Here is a 21530-nt window from a genome sequence, read left to right on the forward strand (position 1 = left end):
TATGACAGGGAAAATAGCACGTCTAACTATGGAAAGCAGTAACTAATTAGGAAGAGAAATTGTTGATGTGATAAGATGGGGTGATTGTTGGAAACATCCAGAAAGAGATGAGATGCAATGTATAGGATTGATTTGCAGGTCCACTATCAGTAGTAAAGAAAGCAGTAAATAAACAGTAAAATAAACACAAGATTTGGCTGGTGATTCGCTGCCAGGATGGGAACACCACTGCAGTAGAGGGGAATGTTTGCCATAGTAGCGATGTGTATTATAGATACAGAATTAGAAAAAAAGAATACCATGAATCTGCCTGAAAGTTTTAGCTATCATGTTAGAAGGTGATCTGCATCTTACACAATGAGAAAAAAACAAGTAGCACAGTAATGTGTGTGAAATGTGTGTGTGTGTGTGTGTGTGTGTGTGTGTGTGTGTGTGTGTGTGTATGTCGGGGGTGAATTCCCAAAACAGGGCGTGTATTACTATTTTGGCACCCTGATGTCTGACTTCCAGCCTCTATAGCTGTAAGCAAATGAATGCTGGTAGTTTATGGTATTGGTTGTTGTAGTCAAAGCTAAGGCAGTGGAATAATCCCAAGGTGTTAGAATTTTCTCACATCGTTTGAATGCATTGATCAGAGTATGCGTTGCTTTCATTTTCCAACCCAACATGCCTACCTCAATGAGAGATTAGGCTAGCCACAGAATCATCGTGCCTTTCCCAGCCTCTTGTTGTGTCTCGAGGAAATGACCACAGTATGTCAAAAACAACTGGATATGTGTTTTTAGTTGTGAATTCTCTGTAAGCATGGATTGCTCTGCTCTTTTGTTGTTGTTTTCTTTTATAACCACAATAACTGAAGATGGTATGATGCTTTTAAGATAATTTTTGATTAAAACTAAATGGAATCTGTGCACTCAAATATGCCGGACCCTAAACTGGTCTATGTTCTTTCAGGTCAGGCATAACAGGCACACAATGGTACTTAGAATTCCTGGTCTCTGATCTGTACCTCTTATATGACTTTTGCCATTACCCATGCCTGTCAAGGTTAGCATGGAGTGGAAAGAATGTAATTTTCATTCATGTTATTGGCTAATTGAGTATCAACTAAATACTCTGTCTGGAGAAGAGCACAGGAGAAAAGTTGAGCTACTTCATTACAGTTTGGTAAAGAGGTATTGACTTTAGCATCTGATTTAACATTTGCAAACATGGCTTTTCTCAGTGTCATTTGTTATCATCAAAACTTGCCTCAACAGCTTATAAAACTTGATTTTTAAGCAGGCTCTCTATTCAGTGTAATAGTCCTAAAGTACCAGTGTATGTGAGGCCAACTGGACCAGTTGAAGCAGCAAGGACAGAGTCCTCCAGACCTGTGTGTCAGAGAATATACCATGCTCCACAAGTGAATGATAGCCACCCACATCACCAGGTGAGTCTGCGGGGGGGAGGGAGAGCTCATCATCACCGATACACCAATCCAGACCATTTTGCAGTCATGTGCTGAGATAAGGTGATAATGAAAACCATAGGAACTTTAATTTTTTTATTTTCTTTCTTTTGTCAATTTCATAAATGTTAGTAACGAATTTCAATCAAATTCACCCCGCATTGCCTTCTCTTGTCCCCATCATATTGATCTCTTGAACCCTTTCTTCTTCCCAAATTTTCCTGCTTCTCCTTTGATAACTCTTATTTTTATTTACATTTTGTAGCTCACTGAGTTTAATCAGGGTTGCTTGCATGAGTAAGGGTCCTTTACTAGAGCATGGGCCACACTGAAGAAAATGTCACCATATCTCCCTCTCCCCCAGAACCCATTAACTGCTAATAACTCTACAGGAAGGGAAAAAAAGAACGAATTAAAAATATGAGCAACCCATATATAGATCCACCACTAACATTTGATATGCTTCCTTTCTTATACACATCTGTAAATTAGTTTAGACCATACTTTAAAATGTATTGACTGTGTAGCTATAGGTCAGTGTAAGTTATACTATGAGCAATTTCCCCTTTCATAATTCTCCAAAAACAATCTGCATTATTATTTAAATGAATAGAACATTATTCATTAAACTCTTCTTTGTTGGATATTTAGTTATTTCCATTTTTACTGTGATTTAAATTTTACTATTTAAATCTTCATTTATTATTCTTTTTAAGGTTTATTAATTGTTTATTTCTGTAATTTTCATGTAGCATTTAAAGAACATGATTGGTTGCTGGTAACTGAAACTACAGGATGAAAATCCTGCCCATAAAGGGAGACACTCTGTATAGTGTTTCTATCTGGACCACCTTCTAGCCATTTCTTTTTATGATCAACTGGTCATCAAATAGATGAGCAACAGAATGGGCAAACAAAACTATAACATGTAAGACACTTCCTTCTAGATTCCTCTTTTCCATGTTAGGTGACATATAACACCAAGTCAAAGGAACTACCCAGTTATGAAAATTCTAAGTAATTGAAACCTCCAGGAAATTGAAAATTATTTCATCACTTATTTCTTAGCCTACCACCTGATTCTACTAGTGTAAGTGGGAGCAAATATCAAAAGAAAGATGCCTACTTGGTTCTGTATTTTAGTACTACTTGGAAAGAGGGGAGGGTCCTGTGAAATAGGGACAGGGGAGGAGGAACAAAAAAGCAGTAGAAGGGTGTATGATCACATTATAATGTATTCATGTATTAACATCATATATACAGGGTTGGAGAAATGGCTTAGCAGTTAAGACATTTGCCTGTGAAGTCTAAGGATCCAGGTTCTATTCCCCAGAACCAACATAAGCCAGATGCATATGGTGGTATATACATCTGGAGTTCATTTGGAGTAGCTAGAGGCCCTGGCATGCCCATTCTCTCTCTGTCTGTCTCATAAATTAATAAATAAAAAAAATCATATATGCTCATCATACCCAGCCCAGGATAAAAGAAGTTAAAGGTTTCCTCTCCTGCACTTAGTACCATCTGTCTCACTACCTATATATTGGTATTTTTCTCATGGTACTGTCGTCTTTGGTAGTGTATAGAGAATGTAAGGACCATATTTGTACTTTTTAATTTTTGTATTTCAAAAGTCTTCCTATTATGAGGCCATAATTTCATAGCTGTGAGGATGGAGCTTGTGTGTTGGAGGAAACCATATCATTTGCATGATGAACACACACACACACACACACACACACACACACTCCATCTTTATTCCCATTACATGAGAATTCAGCAACTGATATCCAGATGGTTGAAGCATTTGTTTTCACATCCCATGCTACTGAAGTGTCTGAGAATTTAAACCCAGGTGTGTTTTTTCTTTCTGGTGCTGAGGATTAAATCGAGGTCTCATGCATGCTAACCACTTTTATCATAGAATTTTATGTCCATCATATTCCAAAGGGACTATTTCTCTGTATTACTAACAATGGACTATTCTCCATTTCAATTGCTGCTGCTGCTGCTGCTGCTGTGTGTGTGTGTGTGTGTGTGTGTGTGTGTGTGTGTGTGTGTGTATTGTTGTTGTTGTTGGTTAATGTGCATCTGTGTGTTTGTATGCGTCTGGGCACATATGTGTACAGATACATGTGCATTTGTAGATCAGAGGACAACGTTGGGAAGTATCTTCCAGAATGCTATCCACTCCTTTGAGACAGGATCTCTTATTGTCCTGGGGCTCACCAATTAGGATAGACTAGATGGCCAGGAAGTCACTGGATCCTCCTATCTCTGCCTCCCTGAATCCTCCTGTCTTTGCCTCCTTGGCTCTTGGATTACAGGTATGTACTGACATGCTTGGCATCTTTCATGAGTACTGGGGATCAAATTCATGTCCTCATGCCTGTAAGGCAAGTGTTTTACTGACTGAAGTATTGCTCCTTCTATCTTTTTGCTAATGATGATGTTATGAAACAGGGTCTTGTGTTACCCACGCTGGCCTTGAACTAGACAAGTAGCCAAGGATGACCTTGAACTCCTAATCCTCCCGCCTTCATCTCCTAAGTGCTGGGATTGCAGGCATGCACCACCATGCCCAGTTTATGCAATGCTGGGAATCCACCCTACGGCTTCATGCATGCCAGATAGACACTACCAACTAAGCTATATCCCCAGCTCTTCGATCGCTTCTTGTTAAACACAGCTTTCCTATAAAGAATCTATCCCGATTGTTTTATAAATGTAGACATACATGATATCTTCCTGGAAAAGTGCATCTTAGTGATGATTCCTTGTGTATCTCACAGTGCTTTCAGTTACATGGTTTAGGCATAAAAAATTACAACGTCATTTTTAACCATATCTTCTAAGATATTTAGCATCCTAACTATGGTCAACAACGTTTGGCTTGTGAGCCTGAGTTCTTAAAAGTATTCCTTGTATACAGTTCCACAATGATTTCTTTTGAACACATTTTTAAAGCAGGATCACCAGAGATCATTGGGAACATTTTAAAGGCTCTTTATGCATAGTGCAAATTGTTCCTTGGACAAGAATATCAACCCTTATTCCCAGCAAGGGAAATCCCAGGGCCACTTGATCCTTGCTAACATCTCTATGATCGACTATCATCAGGATTTCATTCTGTTGATTTTATGAGAAAATGAAACATAAATTCACTTACTTTATATTTATCTTGTTGAGAATGAAATTAAACATTAACTTTTCCCCAAAATGTTTATAAGGCAATTATATTTTGTATCTTTATTTTTTCTTTTCTTCTTTCTTTTTTGTGCTTTCTGCTCCTTTTTCTGTTGCATTAGTTTTATTTATCACATTCAATTTTTCATATTTTAATTTGCACTAAAGCAAACTTTCTTCCTAGTTGCTTTACTCATATTCATTTTTGACCTTCTGTTTGAATTTTTTCAGTTCTTAGAGAAGCACTGTCAATCTTTCCCTTTGTAATATCTTGGTATTATGCTTAGAAGAAATTCTCAGTGAGGAAATCAAATGATCCTTTAACTGTATTTTGTGTTGACATATTTAATTTGACATTTAATTTAAAAATCTATCTGGATTGAATTTTGATTCATGACAAGACATAATAATTTCTTCCTTCTGTTTTTTTGTGCTTAAATAAATCTTCTTAATGTCCGTCTTATGACTTCTTTAATATACACTAAACTCATCACCATTTTAGGATATGTTTTACTAGTTTCTACTTAGATCAATTGCTTTTCATTTTATTTTTACATGAGAACATTACTTGATGTTCTAGCTTTATGATACTTATTCACTTATTACAAAACAAGTTTTATTTTTCTTTTAAAGTCACTTCATTGGGATAAGATTGACATGTAAAAAGTGCACATATTTAGTGGATACAACATGGTGAGTGTGAGGGCAGGTAGATTCCCAAGAAACCATCACCCACGTCCTGGCTGTGGTGGCTTGAATGTAAATATCCCCAAACCCTCCTTTGTGCTAAAGGTTCCTGCATGGTCCATAGCAGGTGGAGCCCTGCCGGAGGCGGTGTGTCTCTGGCAGTGCATCTTGAGTCTAGCCCTCTGAGTGTTCAGAGCCAGCTGTTCTTTCCCACCGCCACCCCCAGGCCCCCCATTGTAGTTGTAGGATGAAGTCAGCCAGCTGCTTTTCTCTGCTATGTTTAAGCTCTCTCTCCCCTTGAAAGTATAACCCTGAAATAAATCCTTTCCTCCCATAAGCTGCTTTTGGTAAGATATTTTGTCCTAGCAATGTCAAGGTAACTGCTACTCTGGCCACAGACATATCCATTACCTCCCCAAATTTTCCCTCAGCCCCATTAGTATTGTTGTCATCATGATTATTGTAGCTCTCAGTGTGTCAGTAAGAATATTTGACACAAAACCTACTCTTTGACTATATGGCACTCTATGGTAGATATGCAGGATGTATTTATCTTACTTAAATGCAGCTTTGTGCTATCTACTATCACTTGCTCATTTCCTCTCTCTTTACTCTTATTTTTAAGGTGTTATAATTATTCTGGTGCTGTAGAGATGGCTCTATTGGTAAAATACTTGCAATGTATGCATGAGGACCTGGGTGTGAATCCCCAGCATCCATACAAAAGCAGCTCACACCTATTGTCCCAGCACTGGGGAGGCAAAGGCAGGAGGATTCCTGAAACTTGCTGGCCAGCTCATCTGAACCAGGAAGTTGCAGGTTCAGTGTGTGACATTGTCTTTGAAAATAAGGCAGAGAGTGATTGATAAGGAACTCATGTTGATCTCAGACCTCCACATGCACACCCCCACACACATGTGTACCCCCTCCCTCATAATTAAGTAAATAATTATTCTTCTACAAGTTTGAAATGATTATACTTCCCATAGTGTAACCTTAAGGAAGGTCTTCAAAGGATGATCCTTTCTACTTTCTACATCGGAGAGAAATCAGTCCCCATACAGGACTGTAGTAGGTAGAACTGTGAGTGGAGAACAAGTCTAGTGCCTGTCAGCGATGAGTGTGTGCAGCCAGCCAGCTTTGTTGCGCCCTGTACAGTTTTAATCAGCTCATGGACGCCAAGCCACTCAGACACTCTCAGCATCCAGCTACTCTTAGTGGAGCCCTCGGTGGAAGCTGGACATGCCTGCATGGACAAGAATGGAGCTCCTCTACCTCCTGCTTCCCGTGAAGAGGAAGGCGATGCTGGTGCAGCACAGGCTTGTTGTCACCTTAACACTGATTGTTCTGAAGGACATTGGAAATATGCTCTTGTTTCTGCTTCCCTTTTACTCAACTCTGGGTTCTTGTTTTTATTTGTTTTACAAGCACAGAGAGAAGAGAAACAGAAAGACAGAGAGGGAGAGAGAGAGAGTGTGTGTGTGTGCACCAAGGCCTCTAGCCATTGCAGATGAACTCCAGATACATATGCCACTTTGTATGTCTATCTCTGTGTGGGTACTGGGGAACAGAATTCAGGTTGTTAGGGTTTGCAGACACCTTAGTGCTGAGCCTTCTCTCCAGCCCCTCAATCTTATTTTTAGTTTCTATGTCCTATATCGGTTTTAATGAGAAGAATAATGTAATTATACAAATAAGACATGAATCAAAAGTTTTAAGTTTATACAAAAGTTCTTTGCAGTCATGGTTCCTAACTTATGTCTATCCTTGGGATCCCAGAGGTAATAGGTGTGTATGTATTCACAGACCTTTTCCTCTGAATTTTTAGGGTGTGTACGTGTATATGTATACACACACATGTATGTGCAGGTGTGTATTTATTCAAAAGGGCAAAGGGAAGCTGAAAACCCACGAACCTTGTACACATGTACAAGGAAGCATGTACAGTTTTATTCATGACATTGCTGCTGTTCATAATGACCAATTAAAAATAGTCCTATATCATGTAATAAAAAGTAATACAATCAACTAAAGCCTCTACTATATGAATGTTTTGTGTTTTTGTAATTGATAAGTGCTTCTCAATTACAAACAGCAACAAAAAAATTTTACCTCATGATAATGTGGATATAAAAAAATTGCAAATTTTTCACTTTAATAATATAATGCTGGCTGATTCAAAGGCTGTGCTTGAGGATTTAAGTGAAGAAGCAGATAGGCATAGGACACCCAAAGGGGTCACAGAATGAACATACCTCCCCTAAAATAAACACCCAACTCAATGTCTTCTTTCTACAGTTCCCTCTTCCCATGGAACACTGCTCTAAGGGGGGAGGCAGGTCCTCTCCTTGTGTATGCTTTTCCCATATAATCATTGTTTGTGGACACTCACCAAACAGCAGCTAGTCTGTGAAATGGACGATTTTCATGAAAAGCATTGCCATATTCTCATGATGAGTTAAGTTCAAACTAAAAATTCATCTTCCCAATTTCTTGATTTTTCTAGACCATAGTCAACATTAAAAAGGAACTGTCGAGGACTCGCGAATCCATCAATGCTCTCCACAGGGAAAGAAGGTGGGAACCATGCGTGAATGCACAAACAGACAGTGGGGACAAACAGCAGCCTTGCCTTTGGCATTTCTAACAACATTTTATGCATAGGTTTAACTGATTCTTTTCTTAACTTGGAAGAAATTCTTTAGGCCAAAAAATGTCCTCTGATTTCTGTGTGAGGCAAAAGATCAACATAATGCTGCATGAGTAGTTTAGTGCAGTAAACTTTATCTGGCTAGTTACAGAAAGTTTTCAGTTTTGGTCACCTGAATTCAGTATATGAAGGATGGTTAAGCACTTTAAGCGAAGTGTGGATTCTTGTGCTTGTGTATATCTTGTATGTGTTCTGTCTATTTATTTTTTAAAGTTGTTCTTCATTTGCAAGTAGAGAGAGAGAAAAAGAGAAATCGGTATGCCAGAGCCTCCAGCTACTGCAAATGAACTCCAGATACACGGGCCACTGTGCGTCTAGCTTTACGTGGGTACTATGGAATCAAACTTGGGTTTTGTAGGCAAGCACCTTAGCTGCTGAGTCATCTCTCTAGCCTGTTGTTCCTATTTCTAAATAACTTGGTACACTTTCTCCAGCAGCATCTGATTTTCTCCCAGGTTTATTAGGTTAGTTGGAAATTGCCCACCATCTTCCTTCACCTCAGGAACAAAGCATTCTTTCATTTTGTGTTGCCTGTTGTCATTCCTTTAGCACAGAGTTTGGGGCTCCTTAGTTTTCCCTCAGAAAGGACCTTTGTTTCCAGGCACAAGAGCTCAACAGTTAGTATCTAGTGGTTGTTCAATACATTACTGACTTTTCATGTGCACATGCAATGACATATAATTCATGACATAAACATAGAAAAGATAATTTTTTAAAGTTCTGTGATAATTCATTGAAAAGGAGCATACTAAATTGGAAGTGTCAAATTATCTTAAGTGTTAAAAGTAACTATAAAGTTTTTCATGGAATAAAAAAAAATTAGAAATGAAACCATAGAAAGGCCATTTTGAAACAAAATATAGAAATCAAAAGGAAAATTTAAAACTTTGTTCTTGAAAACTTAGTTCTTTTTTTTAAAGATTTTTAAAATCTATTTATTAGAGACAGAGAGAGGGGAAGAAAGATAGAGAGAGATAATGAGACAGAGAGAGAGAGAGAAAGAAAGAATGTGCCCACCAGGGCCTCTAGTCACTGCAAATGAACTCCAGACACATGTGCCACCTTGTGCATCTGGCTTATGTGGGACCTGGAGAAGGGAACCTGGGTCCTTAGGCTTCACAGGCAAGCGTCTTAACTGCTAAGCCATCTCTCCAGCCCCAAAACTTAGTTCTTAAGACAATTATTTAAAGCTAATTCTTTTACAAGGTTATTCCCTTTCATATAGTTCATATCTGCCACATATACCGTATCTCTACAAAATATTCCCAAGTGTGAGGTGGAGCCATACATGGAATATGTGATGACTGTTCCATTTTGCTCCTGTCTGAGCCTTCATTTTCACCTGTGATTTGCATAATATTGTAGATAGCATCCCCCCTCAAGTATGTGTGTGACACGATGCTAAAACACATCAGTAGTAAGCAGTTTAGTGCCTAGAACAGTGATACAATTAATAAAGACCCAAATGCAAGTTGTAGGCCCAGGTTCACAAGAAATATGGTGAAAGCAACCTGAGACACACAGTTAACTATAAAGACAGTAACACCAGCCCTTATATCATTAATTATTTAAAAAGCAACAGTCACTTACTGCATGTTGAAAGAGCATCATTTAGTGGTCTGTGATCTAACTTTTCCTCATCACCATGCTAGGGACTCAAGGGAAGTCATGTTTCATGACTGTGTGATTTTCTTTCTTTAGTGCATTTGTGCTCCTTCTGAAGACTTGTTTAGGAAATTCGAATTGCTTAGCCACAGAGACTAGAAATACAGACAAAGACAAAAGTTGGGAAAGTTTCAGGCCTTTTGAGAGGAATTATTTCCTGGGTAATCTGAACTGCCTGTTAGTAGACATTTGCCTGGAAAGGAGCAGGCTTCTAACTACTGGAAGTAGTCATGTCACATGCATGGTGTTTACTAGAAACACTTTATGAGAATGTTTCCTTTAAAAATATTTGAGCAGGAAGAAGCTGCATTTACAATAGGCTTCTGTTTACTTTCTCCTGTATTATGGGTAGATGGGGACATGTGCCTTCCAAATGTCTCAAGCATGGTGGATGGGCCAGAGAGGAATTAGGGATAGGTGTTGTGGATGTGGAAGAGGGATTGTCATTGATGGACTAAACAAGCACATGTTAGGTACTAAAAGGCCTGCTGTAGGCCTCCTGAGAATGTTTCTTTATTGCTAATTATGTAAAACTACTGGGCTGACTGTTTTAAATGTAGACTTATGGTGTGACAAGGGCTATTTTAGGCCATGCCATAGGGACCTGGTAATAAGCAAAATAGAAAAAAAAAAGGTTTACAGAATCACAAGACAATGGGAAATTGGATAGCTGGGTAGCTCTTTAAAAAAAATAAGTATATACTTCGTATGGACACATCATGTGTTGGTACCAACCTTTCGCTCTTCGCTGACCCCATTCTACTTAGGGCCCTCCTCAGTGGGATTGCTGGTATTCCCCATGGGGTTGTGGGTAACTCTTAAGTAAAACAAGTAACACATGTGGCATGTCATAGACCATGCATGTCCAGAAGTTTGAAGGATAGAAACTAGTTCAAAACCTGAGATTTCACCAAGCTCTAAGTGCTACTCTCTAACAATTTGACATAATGGAAACCCATGCAGAAGAATAAAGGAGGCAAGGGGTTGGGTAGTACCAGTGAGAAGGCAAGGGCTCTCATCTACAATTTCTCTTTGGGTGGTTAAGGAAGGCCTCCTTGAAAGTGTAATGTGTTAAAAGACTGAAGAAAGTGAGGAAATGAATCAAGCAAGAATCTGAGGGAAGGATGTCCTAGCAGGGAGAGTATAAAGAGCAGACTGAGACAAGAAGATGCTTGGTGTAATCAAAGCATAGTCAAGAGCTCCGCATGGCTGAGGGCTGTGAATGATGAGGGGAATGCAGGCAAGGTCAGCGGAAGTGGGGTTGTCCATCTTGTTGACCTCATTCCCTTTTACAAGGACTATAGCTTACCTTACATGAGGAGCAACAGCCCCTGGGGGAGGAAGGGGCCAAGCAGAAAAGGACATGATGCGCCTGATGGTTTGAAATTACTTTGACTGCTGGATTCTTGAGCCAATGAACAACTGGATGGGAAAAGAAACCAAAAAAATACTCAAGATTTGTTGCTCAGTCTCCATGCTAAGAGTACTATTTTCCTGAATGGACTGTATTTATTATAAATAAAATCAACATGTAAATGGAATCGGCTGGTAAAAGTATGATGTCAAAAGAAACCAAAACACTGCTGGGAAGTTTTCTGAAATATATCGAAAGCCAGTGAAATTTTTAGTGGGAATGAATACATCATGGACACAGATATGATGAAACAGTATTCAGCAGTGCTAACCCATGGCAAATGCCAGTCAAGGCACAGGATTCACCACAGGAAGTCCTTTCCAGGGTGTAGGTAGTGTCATTCTTGTCATTCCTAGCCCCTCAACTCTTCTTTCTTCAGGCTCCTTCAAAAACAGTTAAAGCAATGCAAAGCCAAGTTACGAGCTATGTATACCTCCCAGGAAGAAAAAAGTTGCAGATTTGAAACAGAGATTCAAGAACTCACAACCAACCAGGATAGTCTACGGCACACGCTACAGCAAATGGGACAGGATCTTCAGGTACAAAATGTGGGAGATACTAGCCATGTGGTCTTTATGAAAGTCTAACCTAAAGTTCCCTCATCACCCATTACTTGGGCCAACCTCTTCCCTTACCTTCTCCCTACTTTCTAAGCTTCTAAACTTCTGCCACCTCATCCTCCTCAGCCCCTTTGGACAACAGGATTGGCTCCATTTAAGAGCAGGCCTTTGTAGCATGTATCTTTTGGCTTCAGGATCTCTTATAAATTCTTGAAATTTTTTGAGATCCCACAAGGAGAATTTGTCTCTGTGGAGTACATCTGTTGCTGTTTACCACTATCAGTATTCAAAATGAGAAGCAGTTTAAAAATGGATTCACTAACTATTTTTTTTTTTAATTTTTATTTGTTTATTTATTTGAGAGCGACAGACAGAGAGAAAGACAGATAGAGGGAGAGAGAGAGAATGGGCACGCCAGGGCTTCCAGCCTCTGCAAACAAACTCCAGACGCATGCGCCCCCTTGTGCATCTGGCTCACGTGGGACCTGGGGAACCGAGCCTGGAACTGGGGTCCTTAGGCTTCACAGGCAAGCGCTTAACCGCTAAGCCATCTCTCCAGCCCTCACTAACTAATTTAAACATAAAATGATAAACTCATTATTCATACAGTTTCAAGCAATAACTGCTTCAAAAGCCTAGAAGAATGCTGCTGATACATATATTTGGGGGGAAAACTTTTACATGTGGGTTAATGAAAGATAGCTGAATTTTCATAACTTTTAGCAAGAGGATTGGTTAAAGTATGTGCAGGACCCTGCATATCACAAAAAGTTCTAGTTTAAAAATGGAATATTCATAATTGAGAATACTTTTGTCTGATCCTATGTAAACATAATAAGCAATAACTTCTTAAAGAATAGTTGCACTGTGGAATCTAAACACACATCTATTTCATGCTTGGGTTTATTAAAATTCATGTGCTCTCATATGTTCTTTAAATGGAATGGTCGAATATGCGACTTATTTTGACCATTTGAAAAATGTTGGCTCACTGAGCTATGCCAAACTTCCTGGGGCTTTACTGATCTCATTACACAAGATCAAAAGAAATTCACTGCTCAGTGTCACCACTGACTTAAGCAGAAAATTATTTAAGAATTACAAAACTAGGGCTAGAGAGATGACTTAGCAGTTAAGGCACTTGCCAGCAAAGCCAAAGTACCCAGGTTCAATTCCCCAGTACCCACATAAAGCAAGATTCATAAGGTGGCACACGCATCTGGAATTCTGTTGCAGTGGCTACAGGCCCTGGCACACCCATTCTCTCTATTTGACCCCACTCTCTCTGTGTCAAATAAATAAATAAAATATTTTTTTAAAAAAATTGCAAACTCATCATGTTCATGGAGGTAGTTTTTGTATCTCTCTTCTCTTTGTCTCTCTGTGCAAATAAATAAATAAATTTTGTTTTAAAAAGCTTTATAAAGTTCTGAGTACTATAATTTATAACAAATATACTTGTTTTCTTTGAAATAACATTTTTTTTTCTCAGAAAACGCTTGCATAATACCCAGATCTGAATAGCCATAATCTGTCAGTTTTTCTTTGGCATAATAAGTAATGTTCATGCTTGAGTGTTCATCTGAAGTGTTTATTCATACTTCCCATTTCATCACACACAGTATTAAGAAGACATGGGTTATTATTAACAAAATTAAGAACTTTTGCTTTCTCCTGTGAAAGCAATATATTAAATATATAAAATATATTAAATATGTATAATATTTAATATACAAATATAGTAAATATACAAAAGTAGAATATGCTGGTGACATGTCTTCTATCAGTGCTGTGTGATGATGTCACCTGGGCACCAGAAGCAATGCTTATTTTTGATTTTACATCATCAGTGTACATGTTAATGAAACGAACACTCAAAATCAAAGCAAGATTATGAAAGTAATTTCACTTCACAAAGCCCTACAGGAGTCCCAGAGATTCTGAGTACATATGGACCAGACTGGAGAGATTGCTCAGTGGTTAGAGGGACTTGCTTGCCAGGCCTGATATCCCTGATTTGATTCCCCAGTACCCGTGTAAGCCAGAAGCACATAGTGGCACATGTGTCTGGAGTTTATTTGCAGTGGACAGAGGTTCTGGCATGCCCATTCTCTCCCTCTCTCTCTCTCTCTTCCTCTCTCTGATTTCAAAAGAAATGAAGGGAGGGAGGAATACAGTACTTAATGGAGCACATCCCTAGATTTTATAGCTACAGCTTCACTTTTTTTAAAAAAAAAGATATTATTTATTTATTTGCAAGGAGGGAAGGAGGGAAAAAAAGGGAAAGGGGTAAATGGGAATGTCAGGTCTTCCCTCCACTGCAAATGACCGCCAGATACATGCACCTGTGTGTCTGGCTCTACGTGAGTACTGGGGAATCAAACCCAAGCCATCAGTCTTTGCAAGCAAGCACCTTTAAGCACTGAGCCATGTCTCTAGCCCAAATACATGATTTGTTGTTGTTGCTTTTTCAAGGTAGGATCTCACTCTAGCCCAGGTGGACCTGGAACTCACTCTGTAGTCCCAGGCTGGCCTCAGACTCACCTGCCTCTAACTCCTGAATGATGGAATTAAAGGCATGAGCCACCACTCCTGGATACCTCCAGCTTCTTGAAAAGTTCTCCAACATGAAGTTTCTGTTATGAACACATTTTATTGTAACAATTTGTACTGAGCAATTCAAAAATGATAATGTTTTTAGAAATTCCTTAAAATACTTTTCACCCTCAGATTTTCAGAAACTAGAACTTTTCCCAAATTTCTTCTGATTATTTCCTGTGATGTCTGAATAACTTGGGGAGTCCAAGTTTTCATAGTAAAGTAAAATTAATGATATGTCCGGAGAGGAAAAAGAAACATATTACATTAGCATCTACTATTGCAATGTTAAAATTTAATGCACTTGTGAGAAAAGTGAAATCGTTTTTTCTTCATAAAAGAAAGGCTTTCTTTTCACAGGCAATGTTGAAACCACCCTGTCCTTCACCTTCCTCTCAAAACCTCGTGTCCATGGTTGAGCAGTCTTCAGCTGATAGGCTATGGAGAGGAGACTCTTCCCACATCAAGAGTGTCACTGGGGACGGTCTAGGATGGGAACCTCCTACGGACTCTGCCGAGGCTGACGGAAATCACAGAAGTAATGGAAGCCTACAGCAAGCTCTGCCAAACTCAGAGCCACAAAAGACCATTTTGCAAAGTAGCCGGGCACAAAGCCATGCACAAAAGATGCTGAAGGAAACCCACAGCTCTCTACACCACTGCCAGGATGGACTGCTGTTGGACAAACCCCAGATTTCCCCTGCTGAATTGAGCAGTCCTTCCTGGGAGCCCGTGGAAGGAAAGGAGACAAGTCATGTCGATGACAGAAAAGATGAGCTGGAAGGAGAGGAACTGCAAGAATTATTGTCCAAGCTCCTGGAGGCCTTCAGTCTAGAAGGGCCATCGGGTAAGGTTTTCACAACCAAAAGAGAGAGAGAGAACCATGGACTCAGGCTTTTAATACACTCGACCTCATAACCTTGTTTGACCTCTGAATTTGATTGCTAGCAATGACTAATTCATAGGGTTACCATGAGTATTAAAAGTTATCAAAACCATCCATGCAAGACTTTAGGATAGCACCTTGATCATACTAAACATAAATAAATATTTATTATGTTGCTATTACAATCATTTTAGAGGTCTGAAATCATATATAACTGGGCAGTCTGCTTCACCACTTAGAAATGATAATGACAATACTGCTAACTAGGGAGAATTAACTCATATTTATTCTAAGTAGCATCATTGTGATGGACATCTTCATAAGCCAGAATTCACCGTGAAATTATGAAGGCCTTAAAAAAAATCCTCTGCCAGGTTGGAGAGATTTCTTAGTAGTTAAGGCATTTGCCTACAAAGCCAAAGGACCTTGGTTTGATTCCCCAGGACCCATGTAAGCCAGATGCAAAAGGGGCACATGCATCTGGAGTTCATTTGCAGTGGCTGGAGGCCCTGGTGCACCCATTCTCTCTCTCACTCTGTGTCGGCCTCTTTCTTTCTCATGCTCTCTCAAATAAATGAATAGATAGATAAATAAATAAATAAATAAATAAATAAATAAATAAATAAATAAAAATTTAGAAAACATCCTGTACAATAGCAGTTATCTTCTCATTGCTGAGCCAAAACACCAGATTAGAAGTAGCTTGCAATTGGGAGGGGAAGTGTCATCATTGTAGAAAAAAACGTGACAGACCTGAGCAGAAAGGCTGCATTATGTCTTCATGTGGACTCTCCTCCATGTACCATTATATACAGATTTCCTCTTCTCATAGATACACTAGTCATGTCTGAATAGGACCCATCCCAATGACCTTTTTAAATTTGTCTCTTTAAAGACTGTATCTCCAAATACAGTCACACTTTGAGAAAGTTGGATTGGAATTTCAATGTGTACATTTGAGTATGACACAATCTAACCTCCAATGGTTAATATGCTATAAATACACTTTTATACAGAGTTTGATCGAATAGAATCCACAAAGTGAAAGCTTGTACAATCTATGAATTTGGAGTCACAATCTTAGTATCAAAGGAAATGAGTTCTTGGAGATGTCACAGCATGTGCAAGACAAAGACAGATTGGGAACTCCTTGTGCCTGATTCTTAAGGCTACACAAAACCCAATGCATTATAGCTCCATCATTAAGATCATGATGAACATTCAAAAGAACGCTAACTTGACCTTTATTTTGGCTTTTAAAAATATTTTTATTTAATTTAAGAGAAAGAGAGAGAAAGAGGCAGAGAGAAAATTGGCATATCACGGCCTCTAGCCATTGCAAATGAACTCCAGATGCATGTGCCAACTTGTATGTCTGGCTTACGTGGGTACTGGGGAATTGAACCTTGAAGCAGGGTCCTTAGGCTTCAAAGGCAAACACTTAATTGCTATAACTTGACTTTTTTAAAGAAAACTTCACACAATTAAACTTTACAGGAAAGTTTCAAAGTTTTTGGCAATTTTTAAATTAATTTAATTTATTTATTTGAAGAGAGGGTGAGGAAGAGAGAGAAAAAGGCAGGGAGGGAGGGAGGGGGAGAGAGAGAGAGAGAGAGAGAGAGAGAGAGAGAGAGAGAGAGAGAGAGAGAGAGAGATTGGGAACACCATAGCCTCTAGCCACTACAAACAAACTCCAGACACATGTACCACCTTGTGTGTATTAGGGAATCAAACCAGGATCCTTAGGCTTTGCAGGCAAGTACCTTAACTGCTAAGCCATCTCTCCAGCCCAATTTTTAATATTTTCAATTTAAATTTATTTGTGTGTGTATCTGTGTGCATGGTGCATCAGGGTCTCTTGCTGCTGCAAACACCAGATTTGCATTACTATTTTTATGTGGTTTTATGTGGTTGCTAGGAAATCAAAACCAGGATAGCAGGCTTTGTAAGTAAGCACCTTTAACCACTGAGCTATCTCCCTGACCCCAATCACTTACACCTTGTTTCATGTTTTGTTTTCTTTCTTTCTCTAAATGAACTGATGAAAATTGCTGATCTAAAATACTCTCTTGGCTCAGCTCTCACAAATTTAATACTTATAACTGCATTTTAGATTCCCCATGGCCTTTTATGACTCATGGCGGAGACAATGCTCAACACTTGTTCAGTTTAATGAGTAAAAATAACAAGAATTTATTGGGTACTTAAGTCACTGTATCAAGACCTGTGTATGTAAATAAACATCTATGTAGTTCTACATGGACCATTATATCATTGAGAAGAAAATCATAAAAGAGCACAGGATATTTCTCAAGTAGACATACGGAAATGTGTACATACTCAATTGTAATTCAAATATATAAAAATCATAAGGAAAGAAGTGACAAGTAATATCACAGAAATAAAAAAAAGATCATGTAAAAATAAGACTACTCTAAACAATAAAACATCAACAAATTGGTTTTCTAAAAGAAATGGATAATTTCTTTGAAACATATGACCTGTTAAGATTTAATCCTATGCTCTCTTTTATATCCCTGATCTATTAAGGAGCTGTATATATTTTTAAAGTATATTTAAGTGAATAATTTTGCTAAGGTTATATTCTTTGAATATCAGTTTCATAGGTGTTCTTTCAAATATCTCACTATGCTTTAACCTATATGTTATTCAGCATATTATGTATCCTTATATACATGTTCCACATATAGACTAAGTAGCATGCTAGGAATTCAGTTCATACCTTTGACTGTTTTGGCTTTTGAGGGACTGAAGATGGAAACAAGGAGAAAATTTCTCATGCATAAAATGGACTGTATTTCTTTATATATTTTAAGATTATTTTTTTTTGAGGTAGGGTCTCACTCTAGCCCAGGCTGACCTGGAATTCACTATGTAGTCTCAGGGTGGCCTTGAACTCACGGCGATCCTCCTACCTCTGCCTCCCAAGTGCTGGGATTAAAGGTATGCACCACCATGCCCGGCAAGTAAATATAGGTAAAAAATAAAGCAAACATGGGGTAAGATACACTTCTAAAATTAATTTTCCTCTGAACAAAGTTTTATGAGTCAAATAATAAAATATGATTTTATCAAGTTTTCATTAGCATATATATCAATTGTACATAATAATGGAGTTTCTTGTGATATTTTCATATCTTTATAATTACCTTGATCAAGTTCACACACCTGCAAACTGGCCTCTATTATTCCTCTCCAATTTCTGCTTAACCCTTCCTCTTCCCAAATATTCTCCCTCTAGTGAAATATATGATTAATTCAATGTCATTGTATCTCTGAAGCAGTGTTTAAAGAATATATGGAGTAAAAATGCATGAACTTTCTCCTATTCAATAGAAAATGGTATAGGAAGATTAGCTCAGCGGTTAAGGCATTTGCTTGAAAAGCCTAATGACCTGGATTTGATTCCCCAGTACCCATGTAAAGCCAGACAAACAATGTGGCACATGCATATGGAATTCATTTGCAGTGGCTAGAGGTCTTGGCACACCCATTCTCTCTATCTCTCTCTCTTTCCTTTGTCTTTTGTATTTTTTATGAGAGAGAGACAGAGAGAGTGAGAGTTAGAAAGAGAGATAGAATGGGTGCACTAAGAACTCTAGCAAGTGCAATCGAACTCCAGGCATGTGTGCACCCTAGTGAGCATGTGCAACCTTGTGTGCTTGCATCACCTTGTGTGTCTGGCTTATGTAGGATCTGAAGAGTAGAACATGGGTATTTAGGCTTTGCAAGGAAGTGCCTTAATCACTAAGCCATTTCTCTGTCTCTGCTTGTAAATAAATAAATAAAATAAAAATATTAGTCAAAAAGAAAATGGCACAGAAAGAGACAGTATAAACCAAGTAGCTAAAATAAACATAGCTATTGTGACAAGTTTTTCATGTTTTTATCCTATGATCTTATTTTTATAAATTGCATAATAGGGCTAGAGAGATGGCTTAGCGGTTAAGTGCTTGCCTGTGAAGCCTAAGGACCACGGTTCAAGGCTCGGTTCCCCAGGTCCCACGTTAGCCAGATGCACAAGGGGGCACATGCATCTGGAGTTCGTTTGCAGAGGCTGGAGGCCCTGGCGCGCCCATTCTCTCTCTCTCCCTCTATCTGTCTTTCTCTCTGTGTCTGTCGTTCTCAAATAAATAAATAAATAAATAATTTTAAAAAATTGCATAATATAACAGTGCATATAGCTATAAATTCAGATCCTAAAGTACACAGACTTTTTCTCAAAATAAATTTATGAACATGTCCTCTGCTCCCTCCCAGTGTTAAGAGTTTAGATTATTTTCCTCCAGGCATTTTTTATCTTATCATTTGTTTATTTGCAAGCAAAGCGAGAGGACAGGGCCTCTGGCCACTACAAATGATCTCCAGAAGCATGTGCCACTTTGTGCATCTGACTATACGTGGGTACTGTGGAATTCAACTTGGGTTGTTAAGCTTAGTAGGCAAGTGCCTTAACAGCTGAGTGGTCTCCCCAGCCTGTATCTTTACTTTTCAACACAAGTTAGATCATCCTGTACTTTTTTCCACTCATTGCCCTTTGTAAACATTAAATTTTGTCATTTTTAAATGCTGTATAGTATCTTAGGGCAAAATAATACTATAATTAGGCTACGCAATTAAGTTGCTTCCCAATTTTTATATTACTAAAAGGCTTTGGTGACTATCTTTATATATGTATATGCATGCAGATGTTTATACATAAGTAGGATGGATTCCTTTTAAAATGCATTTAGGGCTGAAGAGATGGCTTAGCAGCTAAAGCACTTGCCTGTGAAGGCTAGGGACCTAAGTTTGACTCCCCCGTACCCACTTAATGCATGAGGTGGTGCATGTGTCTGAATTTCATTTGCAGTGACTGGAGGTCCTACTTCACCCATTCATTCTTTCTCTCCTCTCTTTCTATATCTTTCTTTCTCTCTAACTCAAATAAATAAATTAAAGGCATTTAGACTAAAGATTATGTACATCAGTCTTTTGGTTGATAACTGCCAAATTCTGTTAGCTACTCAGCAGAGTCCTTGTGACCATGGGTCCTAGGTGAACACACAAACCATCAGTTGGATAGCTATAGAGTTGTGGGTCTCCCAAAGTGATTCCCACATTGATGTTTGCTGGGCTCTTATTTCAGATACAGAGTCTCTGACTGATCCCAGATAAATAGCTCCATGAGGATGAGGGTGACCAGTAATCTGTTTAAACCTCTGTTAATCTGCTCTTACCTGACAGGGCTCTAGGGTGGGATTTCTGGCTCCATGGATTTGTTCTAGGAGTATGGGAGTGCAAAAGGACTTCCAAGCTGGTTTGATTAGTAAAACTGATCATGGTAATTCTGGCCATCTTATTGGCAGCTTGGGTAAATGTCACTGTTCTCATGAATTGAGGAAAGATGGGATCTATTTCTCTTAAAACTTATTTATTTATTTATTTGAGAGAGAGAGAGAGAGAGAGAGAGAGAGAGAATTTTTGGACACACCAGGGCCTCTAGCTGCTTCAAACAAATTCCAGGTGCATGTACCTCGTTGTGCATCTGGCATTACATTGTAACTGGGGAATCAAACCCAGGCTGTCAGGCTCTGTAAGCGAGCAGTTTAACTGCTGAGCCATCTGTCCAGCCCTGGGACCTGTTTCTTCTAAGTGAAGAAGGAGAGCTTGAGCTAGGCAGATCACCTTGAGAACCTGCAGCTGCATTTCTGAGATGCTCTCCTCTATGCTGATTTCAGACCCACAGCCTTCAGTGGACATGGACGTGCATGGGCGTGCTGAGCAGGTGTGCGAGACCTTCTCTGCCCTTGTGGAACAGATCACCTTGCCCCACCTGAAGTGAAAAGGAGTCCAGGTGCAAAGACCCTTTGGTGGGATGTCAAAGTGCATTTTCAAAATCTAAATAAAAAGAAGTAAGACTTAAACCTCTGTCTAAGTGGTTTGTATGAAATATGAAGTTTATTTATTTAATTCCCCTACTCGTGTATCTTACTTCTTCAGTGCAGTGCAAAACCGTGAGGGTGAGAGGAGGGGAGAGAAAAGACAGTAGCAGCGTCAAGTCCATGAATTCTGAGTTTCCATCAGAGGGCCGTTCTAACTTTGACAACTTTTAGCAATTATGTTTCACTGTGTGATACAGATGAAGGCCAACTAGAGTCTTCTTCGGATATTATTTATAATACTGAATTGGTGACCCAATTTCCTATCTGGACGCACCTGCTGGAGGACAGACTTGGCAAAGAAATAACCTCCCTTCAGCCCACCATACACACAGCTGAGTGCATGTAAAACTGGTGAAATCAGAATAAAAGCTGAATTACACCAATGTCAGTTTTTTCATTGTGGCAGTGTAATATAGTCACGGAGGAAAT

At 38.9% G+C, this 21530-nt stretch overlaps 1 protein-coding gene across 1 annotated transcript in view; it reads left to right on the plus strand.

Annotated features, from left to right (window-relative positions):
• The window catches only part of Dytn (dystrotelin), a 61370-nt gene extending 40369 nt beyond the window's left edge, over positions 1 to 21001 (plus strand). Inside the window, exons 10-13 of the mRNA XM_004653549.2 lie at positions 4016 to 4040; positions 11492 to 11651; positions 14631 to 15117; positions 20898 to 21001. Coding sequence (XP_004653606.2) covers positions 4016 to 4040; positions 11492 to 11651; positions 14631 to 15117; positions 20898 to 21001 — 776 coding nt within the window. The remainder of the gene's footprint in view (positions 1 to 4015; positions 4041 to 11491; positions 11652 to 14630; positions 15118 to 20897) is intronic.
• Positions 21002 to 21530: the final 529 nt, after the last annotated feature.

This window comes from Jaculus jaculus, chromosome 4 (assembly GCF_020740685.1).
Source record: "Jaculus jaculus isolate mJacJac1 chromosome 4, mJacJac1.mat.Y.cur, whole genome shotgun sequence".
Taxonomy (NCBI): domain Eukaryota; kingdom Metazoa; phylum Chordata; class Mammalia; order Rodentia; family Dipodidae; genus Jaculus; species Jaculus jaculus.